At 42.1% G+C, this 24,374-nt stretch overlaps 2 protein-coding genes across 8 annotated transcripts in view; both read right to left on the reverse strand.

The window, feature by feature from the left end:
• Positions 1-17,807, reverse strand: part of FKBP5 (FKBP prolyl isomerase 5) — a 1,202,894-nt gene extending 1,185,087 nt beyond the window's left edge. Inside the window, exon 1 of the mRNA XM_070745229.1 lies at positions 17,546-17,807. The gene's annotated coding sequence lies outside the window, so the exon portion shown is untranslated. The remainder of the gene's footprint in view (positions 1-17,545) is intronic.
• RAB44 (RAB44, member RAS oncogene family) overlaps positions 1-18,960 on the reverse strand; it is a 32,635-nt gene extending 13,675 nt beyond the window's left edge. The window contains exons 1-8 of one of the 7 annotated variants that reach the window (XM_070745215.1): positions 18,761-18,957; positions 16,753-16,855; positions 14,913-15,210; positions 12,698-12,844; positions 10,974-11,064; positions 8,509-8,604; positions 6,050-6,234; positions 795-843 (exon numbers count right to left, since the gene is read on the reverse strand). In XM_070745215.1, coding sequence (XP_070601316.1) covers positions 795-843; positions 6,050-6,234; positions 8,509-8,604; positions 10,974-11,064; positions 12,698-12,844; positions 14,913-15,016 — 672 coding nt within the window. In that variant the 5' untranslated portion in view covers positions 15,017-15,210; positions 16,753-16,855; positions 18,761-18,957. Of the gene's footprint in view, positions 1-794; positions 844-6,049; positions 6,235-8,508; positions 8,605-10,973; positions 11,065-12,697; positions 12,845-14,912; positions 15,211-16,570; positions 16,724-16,752; positions 16,856-18,760 lie in introns of those variants that run through there. The other 6 variants (XM_070745216.1, XM_070745219.1, XM_070745218.1 and 3 more) reach the window with 6 other exon arrangements.
• Positions 18,961-24,374: the final 5,414 nt, after the last annotated feature.

Here is a 24,374-nt window from a genome sequence, read left to right on the forward strand (position 1 = left end):
GGGGACATGATCGAAACATTTAAATATATTAAAGGGTTAAATAAGGTTCAGGAGGGAAGTGTTTTTAATAGGAAAGTGAACACAAGAACAAGGGGACACAAAAGCAACATGAGAAAATATTATTTTACTGAAAGAGTAGTAGATCCTTGGAACAAACTTCCAGCAGACGTGGTAGATAAATCCACAGTAACTGAATTTAAACATGCCTGGGATAAACATATATCCATCCTAAGATAAAATACAGAAAATAGTATAAGGGCAGACTAGATCGACCATGAGGTCTTTTTCTGCCGTCAGACTTCTATGTTTCTATGTTTCTATGTAGAAGTTGCATTAATAAAGTGTGCTTGGTTTTTTTTCCCTGTCTTTTTCTTCTTTTTCTGAGAAAAGCTGTTATCCATCCATCTACCTAGATCAGCGAATCAATCTTATGCAGCTATACAGAATAATTAACTTACAAAGGAATCAATTCTGTTTCTAATCAAAAGACACAAATCAAACAGTGACTCACATAGAAAAACAGGAAATGAGGCTTTGTGAAAGCAGAAGTTGTGTCCTATTAAATTCAATGACCAAATAAATCAGAGGTCTTCAAACTTGGCAACTTTAAGACTTGTGGACTTCAACTCCCAGAATTCTCCAGCCAGCATAATTGGCTGGAGAATTCTGGGAGTTGAAGTTCCCAAGTCTTAAAGTTGCCAAGTTTGAGGACCCCTGCTTTAGATATTATCAGAAAGCTGTTTCCAGTATTAATTCAGAAGGAAATGTTGGTGTCCACAATAAGCAAATAGTACCTGCGCAGAGTAAGGATCCTTGCTGGTGTCTCCTTCCATTTCTGTATCTCTGCAAAGAGAAGAAGGAACATAGCACAGCATTTTTCATTTCTTCCATGCAGCTTTGCAAAGTGATTCAACAGAGATATACACCCGATGTGTACAGAGGATGCAAATGCCAATTTTTCTGCCGAAACAACCAGGTAGTCTGTACAATTTCCCTTAAGAAGTCATTAAGTACTTAGCTAGCAGCTGTGAAGAAACTTCACACCCCTTCTTCTTCCAACGAAGTGACACACACGTTGCTCTGCTTTGTTTTCAAAAGCATGAAAAATCAACAAAGTCCAGAAACCAGCAACACAGGATTCCTGACGAACTGCAATCAGATACTCACAATGGCCAAACCCACACGCTGCTATTTATAGCATCAGCCCTAATTACTGGAGCCCCACCCAATCACAGGTGGCCTCATTTTCTCTTGTAATAATCCTTTAGTTGTTGTCTCCTATGCATCACTCTACACATGCGTGGATGTGTCATTAATTCTTGTTCAGAATCCAAAGATGATACAGATGACTAATCTCCTCCTGGGCTGTCTGCCAAACTCCCCTCTTCCCTGTCACTCATGCTGCCTTGGTCAGAGGAGGCTTCATCAGCAGATTCCATTGGGAGCAAAACAGACCTGCGGCATATGGATGTCTCCCCCACATCCACCTGCACATTCCTTGGGGCAGGAGCTGGGCCAGAGCTAACCACAACACCAATGATGGTGCAAAGAGAAATGAGTTTTCTCTCAAGGGGTCAAGGAAAATAATCACAGCATCCCTAATAAAGATTTCTTTTCAAAACAGAACAGCCTTCCAGATGTGTTAAGAGTACTAGTACAGTTACAACGTTCTTTCTCCTCTCATAACTCCACATGCTTATCCCACCTTTTTGTGTAAAATTATTGGGGAATGAAATTGAACTGTTCTATGCTTAGCAAGTTACCATGGTGCCTGTGGAGCAAATTGCCGTATTTTTCAGACTATAAGACACGCAGGTGTATAAGATGCACCAAGATTTCAAGGAGGTAAGTAAGAAAAGAAGTTTTTTCCTTCCCTCAGCCCCCAGAAAAATGGACCCATTTTTCACCCGTTTTTGCGAAAAACAGGGCAAGCAGAGGATTTAGGAAGCTGCAGAATGCTCCTGAAGACTGAGGGAAGACAAAAACACTCCAATTTTTGTAAAATGTGGCCCATATTTCACCCTTTTTTGCTAACATGGGGTGTGAAGAGAGTTTGAGAGGCCTGAAGAGAGCTCCTGGGGGCTGGCGGAAGGCAAAAATGCCCCATTTTTGCCTTCCCCCCAGTCCCCAGGAGCTCTCTGCAGGCCTCTCAAATTCTCTTCACACCCCATGTTTGCGAAAAACAGACCCATTTTTCACAAAAATGGGATAAGGAGGTGGGGCTTCGGGAAGCCAAAAATGGCTGTATTCGGTGTATAAGACATACTGACATTTCCACCCCCTGTTAGGGAGGGCAAGGTGCATCTTATACTCTGAAAAATGCAGTAATAGATGTTGATGGGAGTGGGTGTTTTAATGATGCAAGCAATTGTCCAGATAGGGAAAAAACGCAAGCGTTTCCCTTAGGTAAGAAGTGTTTCATTCAGTTCTGCAAATAATCAGTCTGTTTTCTGCGCCTTAGCCTTTCTTCCATGATGGAACTCAAAGTGATGTGAGTTTGTTTTTCACATTGTTTGTCAGGAGTACAGAATATACGTCCACGCACATTTTATGGACAAAATAGTGAGAATAGAGATACAGTATTTCCACTTTACTATTGCTTCAGTTCATTTCCTCCAAGAAATTTGAAATTGACCTTTCATTGTCTTCCCTTCTACCCACTAAAAGTCCTGAGAACAGAAAGCAAAAATTGTTGTCTTGTCCTGAGTTGTTAAAAAATTCTGCTGCAACAGCAGCAAGGAAAAAAGCCATCTGACATCTTCCAAACTTTTGCCCACAGTTGATCTCCTGCCAAGTGGTGTAGCATGATCGGTACAGAGCCAATCCAGGAGCAGCAGCAAAACACACAAACACACAACACAAACACACAACAAAAATACCCCAACCTCATAAACTTCATGTGGAAGTGTCTTAAAACAGCATAAAACAACCATTAATAGTGAATAAAACATTGTGGTGATATCAAAATGTTCAAAAATGTTTGGAAGATCTTCTCTCGCAAGGGTATCACATAGGCACTAAACTGACTTGTAGCAGTCTGTTTTGCCCAAGAGAATAGATCTTAAAAGGAGAGTTGGATTATCAATTTATGGTCTAGACCAGGGGTGTCAAACCCACATCATCACGTCGTCATGTGACATATGACAATTTTTTTCCCCTTAGCTAAAACAGAGGTGGGCTTAGCCAAGGCATGGCACATTCAGCCTGTGGGGGCGGCGAATTTGACACTTCTGATCTAGACTCAAACCCTCACCAACTTTAAGATTGGTGGATTGATACTCCTGAAATACAGCCAAGTATCCGGCTTGCACGATACAGTAGGGGCAACTGCGTGAAGCCCCAATCACCCACACAGATGTTATGATGTCCCTTTTTTGCTACGATTTTCAGCATCTGCGCAATTTGTGAACCAATAGAGAAGGAAAGTGAATTTCACCCCTGCTAGAAATCTCCTGCATGGAGTCCATCCATCTTAAGTTGCTGAGGTTCAGAAACTGGTCTAGTCCAGCCTATCAGTCTTTTCATCCTGCAGGAATCCTCAGATCAAATCCAAGACCTTTCAAGTCTCAAAGAAGCCCTACATAAACATTGCCAACATTTATTTATTTATTTGTTTGTTTGTTTGTTTGTTTGTTTGTTTGTTTGTTTGTTTATTAAATTTGTATGCCACCCCTCTCCGTAGACTCGGGGCGGCTCACAACATATACGGTAATAAAACAATTCACAACAAATCTAATAAATTTTAAAAAATTAAAAAACCCATTAATTAAACCAGACATACCATACATAAATTGTATAGGCCCGGGGGAGGGGGGGAATGCTTCAGTTCCCCCATGCCTGATGGCAGAGGTGAGTTTTAAGGAGTTTACGGAAGGCAAGGAGGGTGGGGGCAGTTCTAATCTCCGGAGGGAGCTGGTTCCAGAGAGTCAGGACCGCCACAGAGAAGGCTCTTCCCCTGGGACCCACCAGACGACATTGTTTAGTCAACGGGACCCGGAGGAGGCCAACTCTGTGGGATCTAATTGGTCGCTGGGATTCGTGCGGCAGAAGGCGGTCCCGGAGATATTCTGGTCCGATTCCATACAAAAAGTTCCAACACAATTCCCTTCTAACCTATACAGTCCATGGGTTTACAACATTTACAAAAACAGAACCAAAGTGGCAGGTGGGCAGCTGAGTTGAGGCAAGCAAAAATGCCCACCATTACAAACATTAGCAGTATACGGCAAAGTTCAAAATCTTTTTTTTAAATCACAATCTATGATGGAATCCCAGTTGACAAAAGCTGCTCTAAAGCTGAGAGCAAAAGTCATTTGACCACAAACTATGTGGGGATCAGAGTTAGAATCAGCAGGTTTTTATTTAATGTGGAGCTTTTGAACAAAAGTGGTCTCAGATGTATTGCTGGGCCTAGGCGACAAGGACCAGGGCTCTGAATCCAATTTTTCTAGCCCAGGGAAGTGCAAAGAAAGAGGGGGGGTTCATTTAACAAAACCCAAATAAAAAAACAAGGGTGAGAGACGCCCTCAAAACTGATGAGCAAAAGGACACTGTTCAGACCTAGGCTTCCTTAGAAGTATAAAGCCAAGTCTTAGCCCCTTCATTCACAGTCAACAAGGCTTAGCAAACAGTCTTTCAGAGGAATATTTATCAACACAAACCTTATTTCACTTGGAACACTGCCAGAAAACTAGTTTCCAAATGCAGGGCACGGCAAAATTTGGCACAGAGTCGATTAGAATCACAAACATAACTTTCCATTCTTGAAATGGCTGACCAAACCAATTGTTTCCTGCAAAAACCCATGCCCCACTCCTCTTTTATGTCCTACGGGAGGGGCCAATCATCTCCAAAGTGTGGCTTTACTCCCAAGTCAACCCTGCTTTCTTAGTTCTTACGGTCTTCTGGCAGCTCTGCACATGTGCACACTGGAAACAGGCTCTAGCTGTTCTTCTTCTTCACTGATGTTTGACTCCAGAGGCAGCTGATAACTGCCAGATAGTATTGGCCCCCTCTCTGCCTCCTATGCAGAGCCCTCGTCTGAGCTTTCCCCAGATTCCAGGACTGGCCCATGTTCCTCCCTAACCTTCTCAAAGTTTGAATCTGCTGGCTGCTGGCGGGCCACAACAGATACAGGCATCATATAGCATGAGTGGTCAGTGCACTGTGCATAAAACATGCCAGTAGAACATAGAATATTAATAGAGTTGGAAATGACCTTGGAGGTCTTCTATTTATTTATTTATTTATTCTTTGTCCAATATACAATACATATGGAATGAAATAGACATTAAGTAGTATATATAGGGATAGTAAGTAAAAAAGAAGAGGAGTGGATGAGAGGGAGAGAATATATAGGTCTTCTATTTATTTATTTATTTATTTATTTATTTATTTATTTATTTATTTATTTATTCTTTGTCCAATATACAATACATATGGAATGAAATAGACATTAAGTAGTATATATAGGGATAGTAAGTAAAAAAGAAGAGGAGTGGATGAGAGGAAGAGAATATATAGGTCTTCTATTTATTTATTTATTTATTTATTTATTTATTTATTTATTTATTTATTTATTCTTTGTCCAATATACAATACATATGGAATGAAATAGACATTAAGTAGTATATATAGGGATAGTAAGTAAAAAAGAAGAGGAGTGGATGAGAGGGAGAGAATATATAGGTCTTCTATTTATTTATTTATTTATTTATTTATTTATTTATTTATTTATTTATTTATTTATTCTTTGTCCAATATACAATACATATGGAATGAAATAGACATTAAGTAGTATATATAGGGATAGTAAGTAAAAAAGAAGGAGGAGTGGATGATAGGGAGAGAATATATAGGATATATGAGAAAAGGAAAGGTAATTGGACAGGGGACGTTGGGCACATCAGTGCACTCCTGTAGCTAGAGCATGACCCCTATACCATTTCAGACACGTGGTTGTCCAGTGCCTTTTTGAAAGCATTTGGGACCATCTGAAATGTGCAGATCTTCTTCCAAGGCAACCACCCATACGACTATTAGGACTCACCTGCCTTCATTGTGCAGTTGGGATATTCTATCCTTCATGACAGCCAGGCCCCTTTTAGTCTGTTGAAGCTGATGGAGGGTTTGCTGCAGCTGATTTTCAAGGCTGCTCTTGGTTTGTTGCAGCTGCTGGGTTTGGATGCTGGTCACCAGTTGTTTCTCCCTGAGACTGAGCAACTGAGTTTCAAGCTGAGAAATAAGAAAAATCCAGTAGAGCGGTAGAACAGTTTAGTCTGGTGGTTAAGGCACAAGGTTGGAGACTAGAAAACTGAGAGTCCTAATCCTACCTTAGCCATGGAAGCCAACTGGGTGATTTAGGGCCAGTCATTCTCTCTCAGCCTGACCCCTTCACAAGGTTATTGTTGTGAGGCAAATAAAACCACCTTCTACCTCATACCTCCCAGCAGCTAATAAGGGCCTTCTCCAGTTCCTATCTACAAAACAATGTCAGTTGGCAGGGCTGCAGGGAAGGGCCTTCTCTGTGGCAGCTCCAATGCTCTGGAACCAACAGCCTCCGGAGATCCGTATTATGCCCACCCTACCGGTCTTCCAGAAAGCCATTAAGACCTGGCTTTTCTAGCAGGCCTGGGGGCGTTAGGTTATCATCTTGACTCGGCCATGAATGATTGAGAGTTATGTATGGTTTTTACTAAGGGTTATTAACATATTCTTGTATTGTCTTTTAACTGCTGTTATTATTGTAAGCCATCCAGAGTCCAATTGGAGTTAGGCAGTGTATAAATTTTACAAATAGTTATATTAAATAAATAAATAAATAAAAGAAGGAAGAAGTATGTCTGCTGCCTTGAATTATTGAAAAAACACAATAAAGGCATAATTCCGTAGTTGGCTCCACAGGTAGAAATATAGTGGTACCTCAACTTACAAACTTAATTCGTTCCATGACAAGGTTCTTAAGTAGAAAGGTTTGTAAGAAGAAGCAATTTTTCCCATAGGAATCAATGTAAAAGCAAATAATGCATGCGATTGGGGAAACCACAGGAAGGGTGGAGGCCCTGTTTCCTCCCAGGAGATTCCTAGAGAGGCCCCTCCACTGGTACCTCCATCAGCATTGTGTCCAGGGCAGCCCTTTCTAAAAGAAAACATCTCACGAGTTCAATCAAACTTCTCAAACTCACAAGACATTTTCTTTTAAAACAGGCTGCCCTGGACACAACACCGAGGAACGCAAACAGAGTTCTGGTACAAGTGTCAGGTAGGATGCGCGTCCTACATCCTGTGGCAAAAAAAGCACATTCTCTGGGGTCATGTGCCCCCCTGGCATTGCTCCATTCCCCCCCCCCAGGCAGTGCCCCACTACAGTGGTACCTCTACTGTCCACGGTTGGAACAGTAGGGTGCAATTTGGGGGTCAGGCAAGACAGGCCGCAATAGTATTTACAGTTGCGGTGGAGAATTGGGGGGACACAAAATGTTTACTTCTTTCTGGGAGGGGGCATAACAGAAAATAATTGAGAAGCACTGGGTTAGGCAGAGAAAATGGTAATGTTATTGATATATGAGAATGAATATTCTTGAACTAAGCTATACATAAGTTCATTTTTCTTTTATGTTTCTACCAGCACAACTCTGTTCTCTAGGTAAACAGATCTCTTCAGTCCTGTGACCTCCCAAAGGATTGCAATTGGCATAATTTCCACCCAATGGGAATTCTGAGTGTGCAATTACCGAATTATGAGGGCTGCCCCCCATCAGTAATTGCAGGCAGCAAATTGGAAGCTCGAAAATACCAGAATAGTTTCAAGAGAATACCTCCCTATGGTATTTCAACCTTTCCAATAAGATCTAAGATGGAGGCCTCCCTCTGGATTCTCACTTCAAAGGACTGTCATCATTAAGGGCCACCAGGGAGAGGTTGTTTGGTTGCTCAGTTCCATTGGAACAACATCTCTGCCACCCGCCCTGCTGCTTCATTAAAGCTATTAAGCCCTGAGTGTTCCAGAAGGCATTCAGGGTGGAGGGGATTAGGCCCCACCTACAGTAGTGTATGTTATGTACTTGGGTGTATTTGTTGTTCTTGGTGGTTCAAAGGAAGAGCATGGCTTTAATCTTGTTATCGGAAAGTAGGAATGCAATCTGCTCGCTTGGAGTCATTAATAGGTAAAAGCGGGTGAGAAGCCTAAGTCAATAAATATTTCTTAGCAAGCTTCCAAAGGGGTGTCACTTGCTGCTCGCCGTAAACAACAGCCAGGGTTTCTGCTTAAAATTCAAAGTACTGTATTGAAAACAGCAGCTTCAAAATGATGATTTGAAACCAAGGGCAAAGCTTCCAGAAGGTGGCGCTGTTTCCGTGGAAAGAAATAAACTCTGGTCCATCGGGATGACCACATAAAAGTATGTTTCATTTGAAAGTGGGGGGGGGAGGCCACTGTGCCGTGAAAGATTGAAGAAGTGGTTGCAATCCTATACTCTTGCTTACTTCATGTCCCACTGGTATTTTTACCTCTTTCTGATCAATAAGGCAATGCTGAATTTCCTGTTCTCTAACACCCAGTTCTTGCTGCATCTCCATGCAATGCAACTGGCTCCTGGCTTGACTCTGCAACAGTAAATTGTAATGAAATTATAAGGCAGCGAGAAAACAAAAATCTGAACAGCCAACAACCCTAATGCATTTCTATACATGAAGTTTGTGTTATGTTTGCAAGTTGTTAAAATAAATGTGATCGCTGATTGGAGTAGGCGCGACCAATGAGAGGCCCGCAAGCACAACCAATGGGAAGCCGAGGCGCGACCAATAAGGAACCTCCGGCCGCAACCAATAGGAAGCCTCGATGTGAAGCCTGAAACATTGTCACCAATCCCCAGCGCTGGTAACAAAGTATAAAAGGTGCGGCTTCGGCCGCTTTTCCTTTAAGTCACTACCTGCCTGCGAGCTGGTCACTTTTAAATGTTCCTGATTGCAAAATAAAGAGCTGTTACCCTCTTCCTCGGCCTCCAGCCTCTGATTTAACAGTTTGTCTTCTATAAGTCAGGCTTGGAAGAGAAGATTGTTCTATACCCAGTAATGAGCAGCCAAAGTTTTTACTGCCACACTGTGGCTGTGGCCTATTTTGTGGGTATGGCTTAAGGGTCATGTGACTGGGTAGGAGTGGCTTGCCAGCCATGTGATCAGGTGGGAGTGGCCTGAACAATCATCATCGTTCAAGTGAACTGTTAAGTCCTTGACTTACAACCTTACCAGTGTTGCTCGCTGCGGTGACAATTTGCTTCACATTTCCCGCGCTCTCCTTCCTAGGTCACCCCGTCGCAGGCTGGGTAGCTAGGCGAACGGGTGCTGCCAGAAGCATAAATGCTGCCAGCACCGCTTCCACCCAAGCCTTCTACTTGCACCTCAGATGGGAGGTGGCTGCGTGAGGCTGGAGGGGAACTGGGCAGGAGAGAGGGAAACTCATCCAAGGCCAGGAAGGAGGAAAGAGGTAAAAAGCAAGGAGCGCAGATACAGAAGCAGGGGAAAAAAGGAGAACCGAGCCAAGACCAGTAATCCAAGAAGTGACAGCCACCGATCAGCTGGAGCTGCACACACATCTTCATTTTCACTGGTGGGACTGCGTTCTACCCCGTCCTGCCTGCTGCCTACCCCTGCTTAAACCTGTGATGGCAAACCTATGGCACATGTGCCACAAGTGGCAAATGGAGCCATACCTGGCAGCATGTGAGCTGTTGCCTTAGCTCAGCTCCAGCCAATAGTGAACTCCTACGGGTACGGTCAGGTATGCAGTACCAATAGCAAAATTTTGATTTCTTTTTTTCCCTTCTGGGCTCTGGGTATGTTTTTCCTATCACAGTAAATGAAGTTGAATGTGTATAATTTTAGAAGAGTTGTGTGTGCGTGTGTGTACATAAACTTTACATAGTAGATAATCAGGGGTGGGCTACTGCCTGGATGCGGGGTGGAATGCAGTGGGGCAGTGAAAATGAAGCTCCACCCCAGAGCACCCAATTTGCACTGAAAGATGTTGAAACAAAATGCATAAGCCACGGCCACTGTGTGGTAGTAAAAATTTTGGTAGCCCATCACTGGCTCCAGCCCATATATGAGCGCCAGCCAACTTATTTTTGACTCACGCAAAGTCTCAGGGGGGGGCATTTTCAGGCTCCAGAGGGCGTCTGGGAGGGCGGGAGAGGGCATTTTCACCCTCCCCAGGCTCCAAGAAAGCCTTGAGCCTGGGAGGGCAAAAAATGGGCCTAACGGGCTCACCAGAAGTCAAGCAATGGAGGGGGGGTCATGTGCCCATGTGGGGGGGCAGGGCAGTAAAGGGAGTATGTGGGGACATTGAATTATGAGTGTGGGCAGATGTGCACATGCAATAGTGTGCTCAGATACGCTTTCAGCACCCACAGAAGAAAAGGTTCACCATCACTCCCCTATACTTTTGGAGAAATTATCAGAAATTCAGGTTTCTAGACAGACTGGCACCCATAACTCTTCCATGATAATTTACTCTATACCCATCGCTCTTGTTTTGGGTTCTGGTACCCAAAGTTTCACTGTTGCGTCGCCCATCTCAAACCTTTTTACAATATTTGGAGTTCCCCACTGATATTTCAGTATTTGGAGTTCCCCACTGATACTTCCTTATTATACATGGATGGTGCCATTGTGACAATACACAATACACAAATTCTATCTGTTCATTAACCAGTAAGCACCTAGAAAAACATAAATAAACTCCGAGTCTTCGGAGAGGGGCGGCGTACAAGTCTAATAAAATAATAATAATAATAATAGTAATAGTAGTAGTAGTAGTAGTAGTAGTAGTAATAATAATAATAATAATAATAATAATAATAATAATAATAATGACTAAAATGCATATGTATCCTGTTTCCCGCAAAATAAGACGCCCCCTGATAATAACCCTAATTGGGCTTTTGAGAACTGTCAGGTTCCAACTGGGCACCTACCTCATTCTGCAGTTTTTGTTTCTCCCTCTCAATCTGCTGCTCCATTTCCTCATATAGCTTCTGCACCTTCTTGTTATGTTCAGATATTTGTCTAGCAGAGTGCCAAAAAAAAGATGTTAGCGGATGTTTATGCACACAAAGAGACTCTTCAACTGTTACTACACTCGTTTATGTTCAATCTGCTCAGTAGCTAATTTTACAGGGCGACTGCTCTGTAACACTAGCTCAACCTCACCATTGCCTTCAGGTAGACAGACCAGGGGCCATTGGCATACCCACTATTTCTTCTACTGCTCTTCCTTATGTTTTTCCAAAGCAGCCTTTCCCACTATAGTGATTCTCAGCTATGTTGGGATTACTCAACAGTTCTGCAGACCCTCGTTTTAGAGAAAGGCATCTTAAAGAAACAAAACTCTCCATGGAGTCTCTGTTGAATGACGGTTATTGTTAAAACAAGAGGTTCATATATAGTGCCAGTGTGGAAAAACAGTAGGCCTCATGAAAAATCTGGCCTCAAGCATTTGCAGCTCTCAATAATGACTTCTAATTCCCAATTAATAACTTCTTCTCTCCATTTCACCCAACTATAGTTTACATGATGAAAATTAGGCGCACTAGATTGGCTACAAAATGCTAATTTCTGAATTCATAATTCTCTAATCCCAGGTGTATGTGCTGACCTCACATTACCTACTGAGCCAAATCCAAAACAACAATTGCAAGGCTTTAAACCAATATGCCAGTTTAGCAATTATGTATTAGCTCTGCTAACTGTGGCTTATCTGACAAACCATAGTTCAGCGTGTGAACTTAAGCTTTGTCTCTTGATAAAGATTTTTGAAGGTAAAATGCCTGCTTTCTTTGCCCTCTTCTTATGTAGGCATGGTTCCTACATTATAAAAAACCAATGGTTTATTTTAAAAATAACAATAGCTACAACATCTAAGTATTGCCCACAAGATCATATGCTGCAATGTCTTGCCTGTCGGCAACTACTTCAGCTTCAACCACAACAACACAAGAGCACACAACAGATTTAAACTTAATATTAACCGCTCCAAACTTGATTGTAAAATATATGACTTCAGTAACCAAGTTGTCAAAGCGTGGAACTCATTACCGGACTCCATAGTGTCATCCCCAAACCCTTAGATTATCCACGGTTGACCTATCCAGATTCCTAAGAGGTCAGTAAGGGGCGAGTACAAGTGCACTAGAGTGCCTTCCGTCCCCTGTCCTATTGCTCTCCTATATCTCCTATACCTTTCTTCTATTCCTGTATCTCTTCTTCTATTCTTTCATTGATATGTTCTATTACTTTATCTTCTTTTCTATTATTTCTTAGATATATTTTACTATGAGTATCTCCTCTATAACCTTCATCATGTATTTTATTATGTGTATATAGATATATACCCACTAAAACCCTCATTGTGTATTGGACAAAATAAATAATTAAATAATTAAATAATTAAATAATTAAATAAATAAATAAATAAACAAACATGCTATGCTGTATCATTTACAATCTCATGGCTATATGTTGCATATCACATTAGTCATCAACAAATCAATTACCACAGCTTAATATGTTATGTGATTCAGATATTGAGGTTTCCACCACCCCCTACAGTTACTTTTCCTGGAATTATGTTGCTTTCCCCATTTTAAAAATCTGTTAATGAAAACACATCCCCTATTTCCATTTCTATACCGTGACCTACATTTTCAGTAGTAACTGTATCTTCTCTTTTTCATGCTTAGCTTCCTTGATCAAGTGTGTCATTTTAGCCAAGAATTCCTTCAGATTTCCCAGCAGATGTGGTTCTGCTTCCCAGAACTGCACCCAGATCTTCCAGATTTCTGACTTGCTGTACAAGAGGACAATTTATTGCTTCCTGGTCAATATTCTGGTTCAATTACTTTTATTATTTTACAGTAGCTTATCCCAGTTCTAGATGAAGATGAATAAATCAGCATGGAAATATGTGTTAAGGCTGAAACGGTTCTATTGCCAGCAATGAAATAACTATATTTCCCTATGTTGTGGTTAGCTCTGGCCCAGCTCCTGCCCCAAGGAATGTGCAGGTGGATGTGGGGGAGACATCCACATGCCGCAGGCCTGTTTTGCTCCCGATGGAATCTGCCAACGAAGCCTCCTCTGACCAAGGAAGCGTGAGTGACAGGGAAGAGGGGAGTTTGGCAGACAGCCCAGGAGGAGATCAATCATCTGTATCATCCCTGGATTCTGAACAAGAATTAATGACACATCCACGCATGTGTAGAGTGATGCATAGGAGACAACAACTGAAGGATTATTACAAGAGAAAATGAGGCCACCTGTGGTTGGGTGGGGCTGCTGTAATTAGTGCTACAGATAAAAGTGCAGCCTGGTGTTTTAGCCTTATGGCAGTTTATCTGATTCATTGTTTCATCAAGATTGTGGTTTTTGTGCTGTTCAAGATTGTGTGTGGACTCTCTGGACTTTAGAATTGGACTCAATTTCCCAGTTATTGGGTAAGCAATTGGACTGCATTTCACCTGTGTCTTGTGTGTACCAGAAAATCCCTTTGACATTTAAAAAGGGAGCTGTTTCTGTTTTTCTGTTTATAAAAACTTTTGGGTTTTCCTTTTATTGTGTGGTGTGTGTCTTCCTGGACTAATTACCCTGTAATTACGGGCGGTTGAAACACACCGGCAGAACACTATACAAATTGTCTTGGAAGTGATTCATTTACAGTTAGATCATTGGGTAAATGAGATGTAATAATATATATTCTAACTTGATTTCAATCATATCAATTGACAAGTGTAATGCTTGCTGCTGGTACTTGGTGTTCCACACAGCTGAAGATAACAGCTGTAAAATATGCTGTAAAGACACATAGGGGTATCTATGAAGATAAATGGGATATTTGGGGACAGAAGGCAGGAGGAGTTCCATAAACAAGGAAAATATTTCTACATATGCTAAACCAAGTAGCTAAAACTAATTTTGCTAGAAAATCAGAAACAGATTTTACACCCGACCATAGTTCCCTCTAAGCTGAGCAGTGAGCAATCGCTCACTTAAAAATCATCATCAACTCAGAGTTTTCCAAACCTGCCCAGAAGCTAAGAGGGAAAGAGTGAGAGGGAAGGAGAGAGAGAAGAAGAGAGGAAGAGAAACAGATAGAAAAAAGAGAGGAAGGAAAAGAGAAAGAAAAAGAATGGGAGTCAGGAAGAGAGAAAGAGAATCAAAATCTAGTTTGAAACTAGCTCAACTATTTAAGTGGCATTTTGATATTGATAGAGTTGCCCTATTATGAGCTCACTGTTATAGACACACAGTACAGTATTTTATTTTGAAATTCTCTGCGGCAAAACAGGGTGGGTTTTTTGTTTGTTTGTTTGTTTATTTATTTATTATTTTTGTGCCGCCCAGTCCCGAAGGGACTGCCGCTCAGACACTATACTTTTCTGCCCACCCCCCAAAAAAATTAGAGGGAACACTGCACCCGACTGATGGAACTTGAGAGTTCTAGTAAACTAATTGACAAAAAACAAAATGCCACAAGTCTATCCTTTCTATAATGGGTCTTTGTCCCCTGTAATGGTGCTTTATTTTTCTGGTGCTTTACTTTTCAGGTACTTATGGAAATTTAATTTTGCATCTTCTTTAGCTAAAATTGCACAGTCAAAATCCAAGACTTTGCTATTAGATTTCAAGGACCCAATCAAGGAATTTATTGATGTCTTGCAAAATGGATGGAGATAAGATCTATGTCAGCCATCTTTCCTTTAAAGTGTATCACCTATATATCACCTTTAAGGCTCTTATATTAATTTAACCTCTTGATTTGTGTCAAATCCATTTCTCTTTCATCCATTCCCATTCTTCTTCCATTTAACTGTGAGATTCAGTGTGAAACATATGTAAAATTAGCATGTTGTTCTTACTCTTCAAAGACATTGTCAGCTCCCAGTTGGTTAATGAAAGACTCAAAATGTTTTTGCTCCTCACTGTTAATTTCCTCCAGGGAAAAGTTTGAAGTTGCCTTCATCAAAGCTGTCTTTCTCTTCCTTTATTATCAAGATCTGCGAGTCCCCAAAATGCCCTGCAAATAAACAAATGAAACCATGCCACATACTCATGGAGCTACTATATGAAAACTCCTTAGGGCAGTGTTTCTCAATCTTAGCAAGGTTGAAGAAATGTGGACTTCAACTCCTTGATCTCCATCCCCTCTAAGACCACCTATAAGATAAAATGAAAGAAAAGTAGGCAGGTGGCACAAAAGAACTAACATTTGAACTTTTATCAAGATTTGCTTACTATTGAACTCCTTAATCACACTAAAACAGAGTAACTAAAAGCTTCACTTTACCCGCATATCAGAATGTGCAATATAAAACGTCTTTGCTTTTATCAATCTCAGTTCATTTCCATAATTAAATAACCCTTCTTCTGATACAGAATACCTTTGTAGGTTTTCACAGAGGCTACTTCTTGCTCCCAGGGACTAAGTCTAAATGTTCTGCATTAGCCGACATTCTCTACTTGTACATGGTTGATTGGGAGGGTATTTATCTTTAATGTTTACATCCGCAGTAGCTTTATTATTTTGACATAATAGACAGAGGTGGCACAGTATTGATATTTAATTGCACTAACATTTCACTCACAAACTTTTTTACAACAAACTAAACTTTAGTTAATTGGAGCATAGTTGATATAACACACTGAACCACAAATTAATTTTTTCAGCTGGCTGAATTCAGATAATTCAGAACTTCAGTCTGAAGAATCCCAGGATAATTAAGGGCAACATTTCTCAATCCTAGCCATTTCAAGAAGGGGGTCACTTTAAATTCCAAAATTTACCAGCTAGCACGCAGGCTATATAATTCTGGGAGTTGAAAACCACATAACCTGAAATTGCCGAGTCAAAGAAACACTGGTCTAGGGCAGCGATGTCAAACTCATGGCCTACAGGCCAGATGTGTCACAAGCTGGCCATACCCTACACCCAGTTTAGCGAAGTGGGGAAAGTGGTATGTCATGTGACAACAATGTGATGACATAAGTTTGACACCCCTGGTGTAGGATATTGTATAAATCCAAGCATGGGTATCCAATCAAAGTAGGTTGTTCCAAGTATGAAGTATCAGTGTACAGTGGTACCTCTACTTACGAACTTACCGTTATTCGTTCTGTGACCAGGTTCTTAAGTAGAAAAGTTTGTAAGAAGAAGCAATTTTTCCCTTAGGAATCAATGTAAATGCAAACAATGCATGCAATTGGGGAAACCACAGGGAAGGGGGAGGCCCCGTTTTCTCCCAGGAGATTCCTAGAGAAGCCCTATGGAAGCTTCTCCCCGCCTTTTCCAGCCCTGTTTCTTCCCAGGAGATTCCTAGAGAGGCCCCACGGAGGCTTCTCCCTGATTTTTCCAGTTACAGTTTCGGAGGCTTGGGTTTGTAAGTGGAAAATTGGTCTTGAGAAGAGGCAAAAAGATCTTGAACACATGGTTCTTATCTAGAAAATTCGTAAGTAGAGGCGTTCTTAGGTAGAGGTACCACTGTATTTACTTGTTGAGACATTTTTAAATTAAACTCACTCAAAGCAGTGGTGGGTTGTTACTGGTTTGTCCCAGATCAGGCGAACTGGTACTGGTGATGGCAGCAGGAGGCTCCACCCACTTCCCTAGTGCGCTCCCAATAGCAAACCGGCAGCTAAGATAATTGAAACCCCTGACTCAAAGGTTATAGCAATTAAAACCAGGAATATACATTTACATACTTCAGCATCCAATGTGGACAGCTGCAGAAATTTCCTGATCTGGTAAACCTCCCTGGGTTCTGAATAGATTGGCTACCTAAGGCTGCAAGTAGATTTTCTGCACCTGGAAAGAAAGAAAAAAACACATCTTTCATATGAGGGATCTATTTTCTTAAAGGAATTACTTTCATAATATCTGATCTCTAATTTCTAACTTCCTGGTTCCGATTTGGCTGTGTGCCAAGTGCCAAGCTCAGACAATAGATCAACAATATTTATAGCCTGTAGATATTTTTATTTCCTACCCACAAAATTTTTTGCAGCTTATGATAAAATATATTTAAAATGTCCAGCTGCCAAGTGTGAGGAGGTTGTATCATGTATATAGTTTGCATAAAGTTCTGTGCTCGGTACCCAGCTTTCTAGGAGAACTGCAAGAAGTAGAATATATTCTCTCTTTTTTTAGGAAAAAACATAAACACTGTAAAGCAAACTATTAAACATGATTAACATAGGTTTTGAAAAAAGAGAAATTCTAAAGAATCCATCTTTGGATCCCAATCTATGTAACATATTGCCAAACTCATTCAGTGTCTTTAACCCTCCTTCCTCTCTCTCTCTCTCTCTCCTCCTTCTATGCCTCAAAAGTGCTGCTACCAGTTGCAGCCTAGCGAGCAACTGTCTGCCCCATATGGCGTCCACATTGACAAATATGTTCTACATGAGTTTATTACATGCCAAAAGCAAAAAATGTATGTACTTGTTTACTACATTAGCTGCTGGAGATTTTGGGCTCTTTGGGAAAATCTCAAGCGCACGAATCCCAGCGACCGGTTAGGTCCCACAGAGTTGGTCTTCTCCGGGTTCCGTCAACTAAACAATGTCGTCTGGCGGGACCCAGGGGAAGAGCCTTCTCTGTGGCGGCTCCGACCATCTGGAATCAGCTCCCTCCAGAGATTAGAACTGCCCCCACCCTCCTTGCCTTTCGTAAACTCCTTAAAACCCACCTCTGTTGTCAAGCGTAGGGGAACTGAAACATCTCCCCCTGCCTATGTAGTTTTTGTGCATGATATGACTGTATGTATGTTTTTATATATTGGGGTTCCTTGTTTTTTAGACTTTTTAAATGTATTATTGTTATTTTAGATTCTAACTATTAGATTTGTCATTAAATATTGTTTTTATCACTGTTGTGAGCCGCCCTGAGTCTACGGAGAGGGGCGGCATACAAATCTAATAAATAATAATAATAATAATAACATGTTGTCTCTTATAGCAGTGTTTCCCAACCTTGGCAACTTGAAGATATTTGGAATTCAAATCCCAGAATTCCCCAGCCAGCATTTGCTGGCTGGGGAATTCTGGGAGTTGAAGTCCAAATATCTTCAAGTTGCCAAGGTTGGGAAACACTGTCTTATAGGCATCCTGTTTTATAGGCATTTTGTGCTTTTAACAATTGTCTGATGAGATTTCAGTTTGTGAAAAGAGGCACAATAATGGAAAAGCCAGTGCATTTTGATATGCTGCCCTTGGCTTTTGTTTGGGCAGCAGCTCAGTTTCAGATTGGATTCACAGGTGTGAAGCCATAGTTTGTTTCACTACAGGTTCTAAAATAAGTCAAGAACTTAGCTGGGTTCATTCAGTCCTAAACCAGGAATTCCCATATATTCTAACTTACTTTATGTCACATGCTAAACCAAAACCAGTCAAAACACATTATGGCTTAAAGTTATGTGTTAACTCAAACCATTAAAATAAAATCTAACTTCAATTTTTTTTTTAAAGCCTTCTCAGCCAAGTCAGAAATGAAGCATAACTTGAAATTTAATCTTTATTTTTATTCTATTTCATTTATTTATTTTATTTGTCAAACATGTATAGGATAGTAGTTTGTATGAAGATAAGTAAAAAGTAATAACAGAGGACAATAGGACAGTAGGACAAGGACAGTAGGTACAATAGTGCACTTATGCACACCCCTTACAGACCTCTTAGCTAACTAGCTTGCTGAACTCATAAGAAAACTTACCTGTCAATAAAAAGACAGCATTTAGGGAGATCTACGTACTATGCAGGATTCATCCACTTTAAGAGATGGTTCCCTTTTTTTTTTAAAGAGGAAGTTAGTGCAATCGCAGAGCAGGGGGAGGTTTCATCTGCTGGTTCATTTCACCAGCTGCTCTGAACCATCAGTTTGTCGTTTTCATTCTTGCTCAACCCATTTCTGGTTTAGTTAGAAAAGGACTAGCCCTTTAAAAAAGAAATTAGAAGCCATTTGGCTTCAGGGCAGCACTTCTCATGCTGGGGTATTCTGGGAGTTGAAGTCCACATGTCTTAAAGTTGCTAACGTTGAAAAACACTGCTTTAAGGGCATGCTGGAGGCTCCATTTCACAAGCAATGTGACTGAACCTAGAAGAACACCTAAAACTGACTTTGTTTCTTTTTCATTTAATTTGGATTAAATCCTATTATCTTATGTATGTCATCTTACATTACATTAAATATGGCATTTGATAACTTTTAGCATTCTCTGAAGACATTCCTAAGATTCTCAGGGACCATTCATACTACAGAGGTACCTCTACCTAAGAACTCCTCTATTTAAGAACTCTTCTAGATAAGAACTGGTTGTTCAAGATTTTTTTGCCTCTTGTTAAGAATTATTTTCTACTTAAGAAACTGAGCCTGGAAAAAATTCCCAGATTTGAGAGCGGCATGAACGCCCAGCCAGTTTCCTGCCATTCCCCCTTTAATCCCGGCCATCTCGGGCTTTTCTGGTCTGCCAGAGGAGCCTTTCGGTGGCACTCAAGGAGGCTTTGGCAATCCAGAGTGAACGAAGCATTTTCCTTCCTCTGGGCACTTGAAGAGGGAATAAACCTCTGCCAGCACCCAGAGAAAAGAAATGCTCCCTTCGCTCTGGACAGCCCAGAGCAAACGGAGCATTTTCCATTCTCCGGGTGCTTGGAGAAGGAATAAACCACTTCGCTATGGTGACTCCCTTGCGCTGCCTCCCATACACCCAGCGTGAGGTTGCCTCCCAGAGCGTCCGGGTGCAGAAATCCAAAAGGAGGTGCTTCACCACGGCCGGATCAACTCGGCTTCAGACAAACCGAGGAGTCACCAGTGAAGAAAAGGCGTCAACTACAAAACGAACCCTTCAGCAAAGGAAGAAGCAGGTAGCACCAGCTGCAACAGCCGCCTTTTGATCAAAGGAGCGGGAGGTTCCCCCCTCTTACCTGCCTGGGTTTCTCTCTCTGTATGGGAGGCGGCCGCATGCTAGGTGTATGGGAGGTGCGTGCTCCTCCTTGCCGCCTCAGAGTCCCTCTTTTTTTTTTTAAGCCTTAAAGTTTTGGATTCTTTTGATTCCCCTCACCTCACCTTCTTCCTTTGGCAGCAACTGTCCTCCTCCTCTTCTTCCTCCTCCTCCTCCCATCCAAATTCCGAGCTTTTCTTTCTTTCCTAATGGTTTTGCATGCATTATTTATTTTTACATTGATTCCTATGGGAAAAATTGCTTCTACTTACAAACTTTTCTATTTAAGAACCTGGTCACGGAACAAATTAAGTTCTTAAGTAGAGGTACCACTGTACTGGCATATATTGTATTTCTCAACATACCTTTTGGAGAATTTGGCTTTTTTCCACATTTAATGCAAAATTAGAAATTTAGTTGCACAGGTACTATTTGTTGTGCTAAATGTAAGACAGAAGCTCAAAATGAAATTATTTTTCAAATCAACTCTATGTAGGGCATATTTTCGAGTAAGAAAAGGATGGCAACAACTTATCACAAATTCATGTCAATCTCATTTCATGTGACTGTGACTGAGGTAGAAATATATTAATATTTGAATATTGTATAATATAGAAAGGTGCACTTCATGGAAGTTGAAGTATTTTTGCAAAGGTGCAGTCATGAATTTGTATGCTGGAAGTTTGCCTGAACCTAAGCTGGTCTGAAATGGCAGCCAAGAATTTTTTTTTTTCATTCAGGTTACCGTAATTGCTGTTTTTCCTAACAATACCTAACTGTGTAATAGCCTGTGAAGTAGACCCAGAGACAGGGTTTGAGCAATCGGTACTTTTATTCAGCTCAGAGAATAAGTGACAGCTCAGCAAGGTAAAGTGACGATTCAGCGAGTACCGACTGGCTCTGCAGGGAGAAGCCGCTTCTTTTATGCTTTTGCGGTTCCCGCCAAAGCGAGAGCCGGCCGCGTCTGAGCCAATCAGGAGCGACTTCCTGCTTGGGCTCAGACAGCGCTGGAAAAGAGGAACAAACTATTTACAGCGTTACAAGGTAGCCATTTCAGGATACAACACCCCTCCCCTCATAGTTGGACCCATCCATCAAGAAAGCCACGTGACGAAGTCGTCCAATCGGTGAGGCCTTCGAGACTCTCGCGCTGACCTGCGCAGTCCATTTTCTCCTTCGCCACTGACTGTGGAGGATGGCTCGCCGCTGTTCTCCCGGTGCGGCGGACTAGGCCTGGCGGGCCCAACGAAGGCCTCGGAGGACGAGGATGGCTCGGCGTCGCTGGATGGTTCCCCCTGGCCCGATAAGTCTCTCTGCGTGTTTCTTAGTTCGGGCAATGTATAAAAGTCTGTTGAGGGGGGAGAGTCCGAGTCAGCGGGTTGTTGTAATTGGTTTTCAGTTCGTTTCCGAATGTGGTCTATGTGTCGTTTCCACAAACGACCATCCTCCAGTTTAACAATATAAGTCTTGGGTGCATTTTGCTTAACAATAATTCCCTTCATCCAGTTTACATTTCCATCAAAGCATTTTACATATACATTTTGACCCAAATACATTTCTCTTTCTGGTTTTATGCACATTTGGTTATTATTCAAACAGAACCTTGGGTTTAACCTGTCTAGTGGTGACCTCAACTTTCTCCCCATCAATAACTCTGCAGGGCTTACATGCGTGTGCGAGTTAGGGGTAATGTGCTGGGTTAATAAGAATTGGTCCAAGTTCTGTTGCACATCTCCAGGGCCTGACCTGTGCAATGCCTCTTTTGCCACCCTTACGTAACGTTCTGCCAACCCGTTAGCCCAGGGCGAGTAAGGCGAGATGAGGGCATGTCTGACCCCCAGGCCATCTAGGAATAATTCGAATTGCCTGGCTGTTAGTTGTGGTCCATTGTCAGACACCAATAGATCAGGGCAACCATGGGATGCAAACAGTCTGCTCAATACCTTGATAGTGGCACTTGTGGTTATGTTGTTCATTGCTATTATTTCCAACCATTTGGAGAAAGCATCAACCACTATTAGGAAATACTGAGACCCCACTGGGCCAGCAAAATCAATGTGGATCCTAGACCAAGGGCCAGCAGGCTGTTCCCACTCAGCCGGAGTTGTTTTGGGGGGATTGGGCCTAGACTCTTGGCACGGGTCACACTTTGAAACCCAACTTTCAATATCAGCATCAAGCCCTGGCCACCATAAATGCCCCCTTGCTAGGCTCTTCATCCTGACAATCCCAGGATGGCCCACGTGTAACATTCTGAGTACCTTTTCCCTTAGGCGTTTGGGGATGATCACTCTATCCCCCCACAGCAAACAACCTTTTACATATGACAATTCAAGCCTTTTGTTCTTAAAATCACACAATTCAGGTTTAACAATATCATTTTGCCATCCCTTTAGAACACAGTTCACTACTTGTTTCAGGATTTGGTCTTGCTGCGTGTGTGCAGCTACCTCTTTTGCTGTGGTTAGTGGGTTTTCCTCGAGTTCTATCATTAGCACGTCTGTGGTTGGAACAGGGTCTTCTACCAAGTCTGCTATGGGGCATCTGCTGAGGCCGTCTGCATGATTGATTTCCTTCCCCCCCTTGTGGGTGAGCTCATACTGATACCCAGAGAGGAAAAGGGCCCATCTGATTAGTCTTGGAGACATAAAAGGTGGAGTGGGCTTGTTGGGGGCTAGCAGGCCTAGTAGGGGTTTGTGGTCAGTGACTAGCTCAAAATTTCTTCCAAAAATGTAATTGTGAAACTTCTTTACCCCTGCCACTAATGCCAGAGCCTCCTTGTCTAACTGGCTATAATTTCTCTCCGTGCTGGTCATGGTTCTTGAAAAAAATGCTATTGGGGCCTCTGTCTGATTAGGTAGAACGTGAGCTAGGACTCCTCCTATGCCGTACGGCGAAGCGTCGCACGTGAGCCTAATGGGTAGTGAGGCACTATATTGGACTACTACACTTTTAGAAGTTAGTAAATTTTTTATTTGAGCAAAGGCTTCACGTTCAATTTTCCCCCATGTCCAGCGGGCTTCCTTCTGGAGTAAACGATGGAGAGGCTCTGCTACTGTTGCCTTCTGCTTTAAAAAAACGGAATAAAAATTAAGGAGGCCCAAAAATGCTTGCAACTCACTCTTATCTCGTGGCTCTGGGGCTTCTCTAATTGCTCTCAGCTTCTCAGTTGTGGGGTGGATACCTTCCTTATCTATTTTATATCCTAGGAATTCAATACTGTTAGTTCCCCAGACACATTTATCAGGCTTGATTCGTAACCCTTTGTCCTGTAGCCTCTTAAGTACTTCCCTTATTCTTTTGTTCACTTGTTCCTGGTTTTCCCCTGCAATTAAGATGTCATCAAAATATGGGATGGCCCCATTTACCCCTGACAATAGGCGTTCCATGATGCTCTGGAATATCCCTGGGGCTATGCTCACCCCAAACTGTAACCTCGTGCATTTGAAAGCCCCCCTGTGCGTTACAATTGTTTGAGCGTTTGCTGTTTGTTCATCGACCGGAAGTTGCTGGTAAGCCTGCGCCAGGTCGATCTTTGCGAACCTTTTCCCCTCCCCCAGGGAGTGTAAGAGTTGTTGCACAACCGGAATGGGGTAGGGGTGGTGTTGGAGTGCCTTATTCAGGGTTGATTTGTAATCAGCGCAAACTCTTAAGGAGCCATCTGGCTTCAGGGGTGTCACTATGGGAGTTTCCCATGGCCCCTGTTCCACAGGGACCAAGATACCTTGACTAATGAGTTTGTCCAGCTGTAAGTCTAGCTTGGGGAGAAGCGGGAGGGGAACCCTGCGAGGTTTCAGTCTAACTGGTGGGACCTTGGGGTCAATAGAGAAAGATATGGGGGTTCCCTTATACAATCCTAAGGTGGGGCTGAACACTTCAGGGAACTCTTTCACAAAGTTAGGCATAATATCACAGTTTACATTACACACACCCGAAATTTCAATCCCCAACGGTTCCATCCATGCTAGCCCTAGCAGGGAGTGTTTGGCCCCCGTCACAATAAGCATGGGAAGGGTACATTTGACATTCTTAAATACAATAGGTACATTTGCAGTTCCCAGGACCGAGATTACCCCCCCTTGGAAGTCTCTGATCACCAAAGAGGTTTGAATTAGGTCAGCCTCAGACACATTAGGCATATATAGCTTAAATTTTTCCCAGGGCATGATGGTATATCTCGAACCCGTATCTAGCTCCATTGAGCAAGGCTGGTTATTTAGCAACAACGAGATAACAATTTTAGCCCCCTTTTTGGTTGCCGTGTTATTCACGGAATATTGAGAGTTACCTCTATTGTAGTCTCGGTTAGCGGTGGGGTAATTCCTTTGACCCGAGTTGCGGAACGGTCTCCTTTCTCGCGATTGGGGGGGGTGGTTTTGGGGTCGCTGG

Source organism: Erythrolamprus reginae, chromosome 3 (assembly GCF_031021105.1).
Source record: "Erythrolamprus reginae isolate rEryReg1 chromosome 3, rEryReg1.hap1, whole genome shotgun sequence".
In the NCBI taxonomy this organism is placed as follows: Eukaryota; Metazoa; Chordata; class Lepidosauria; order Squamata; family Dipsadidae; genus Erythrolamprus; species Erythrolamprus reginae.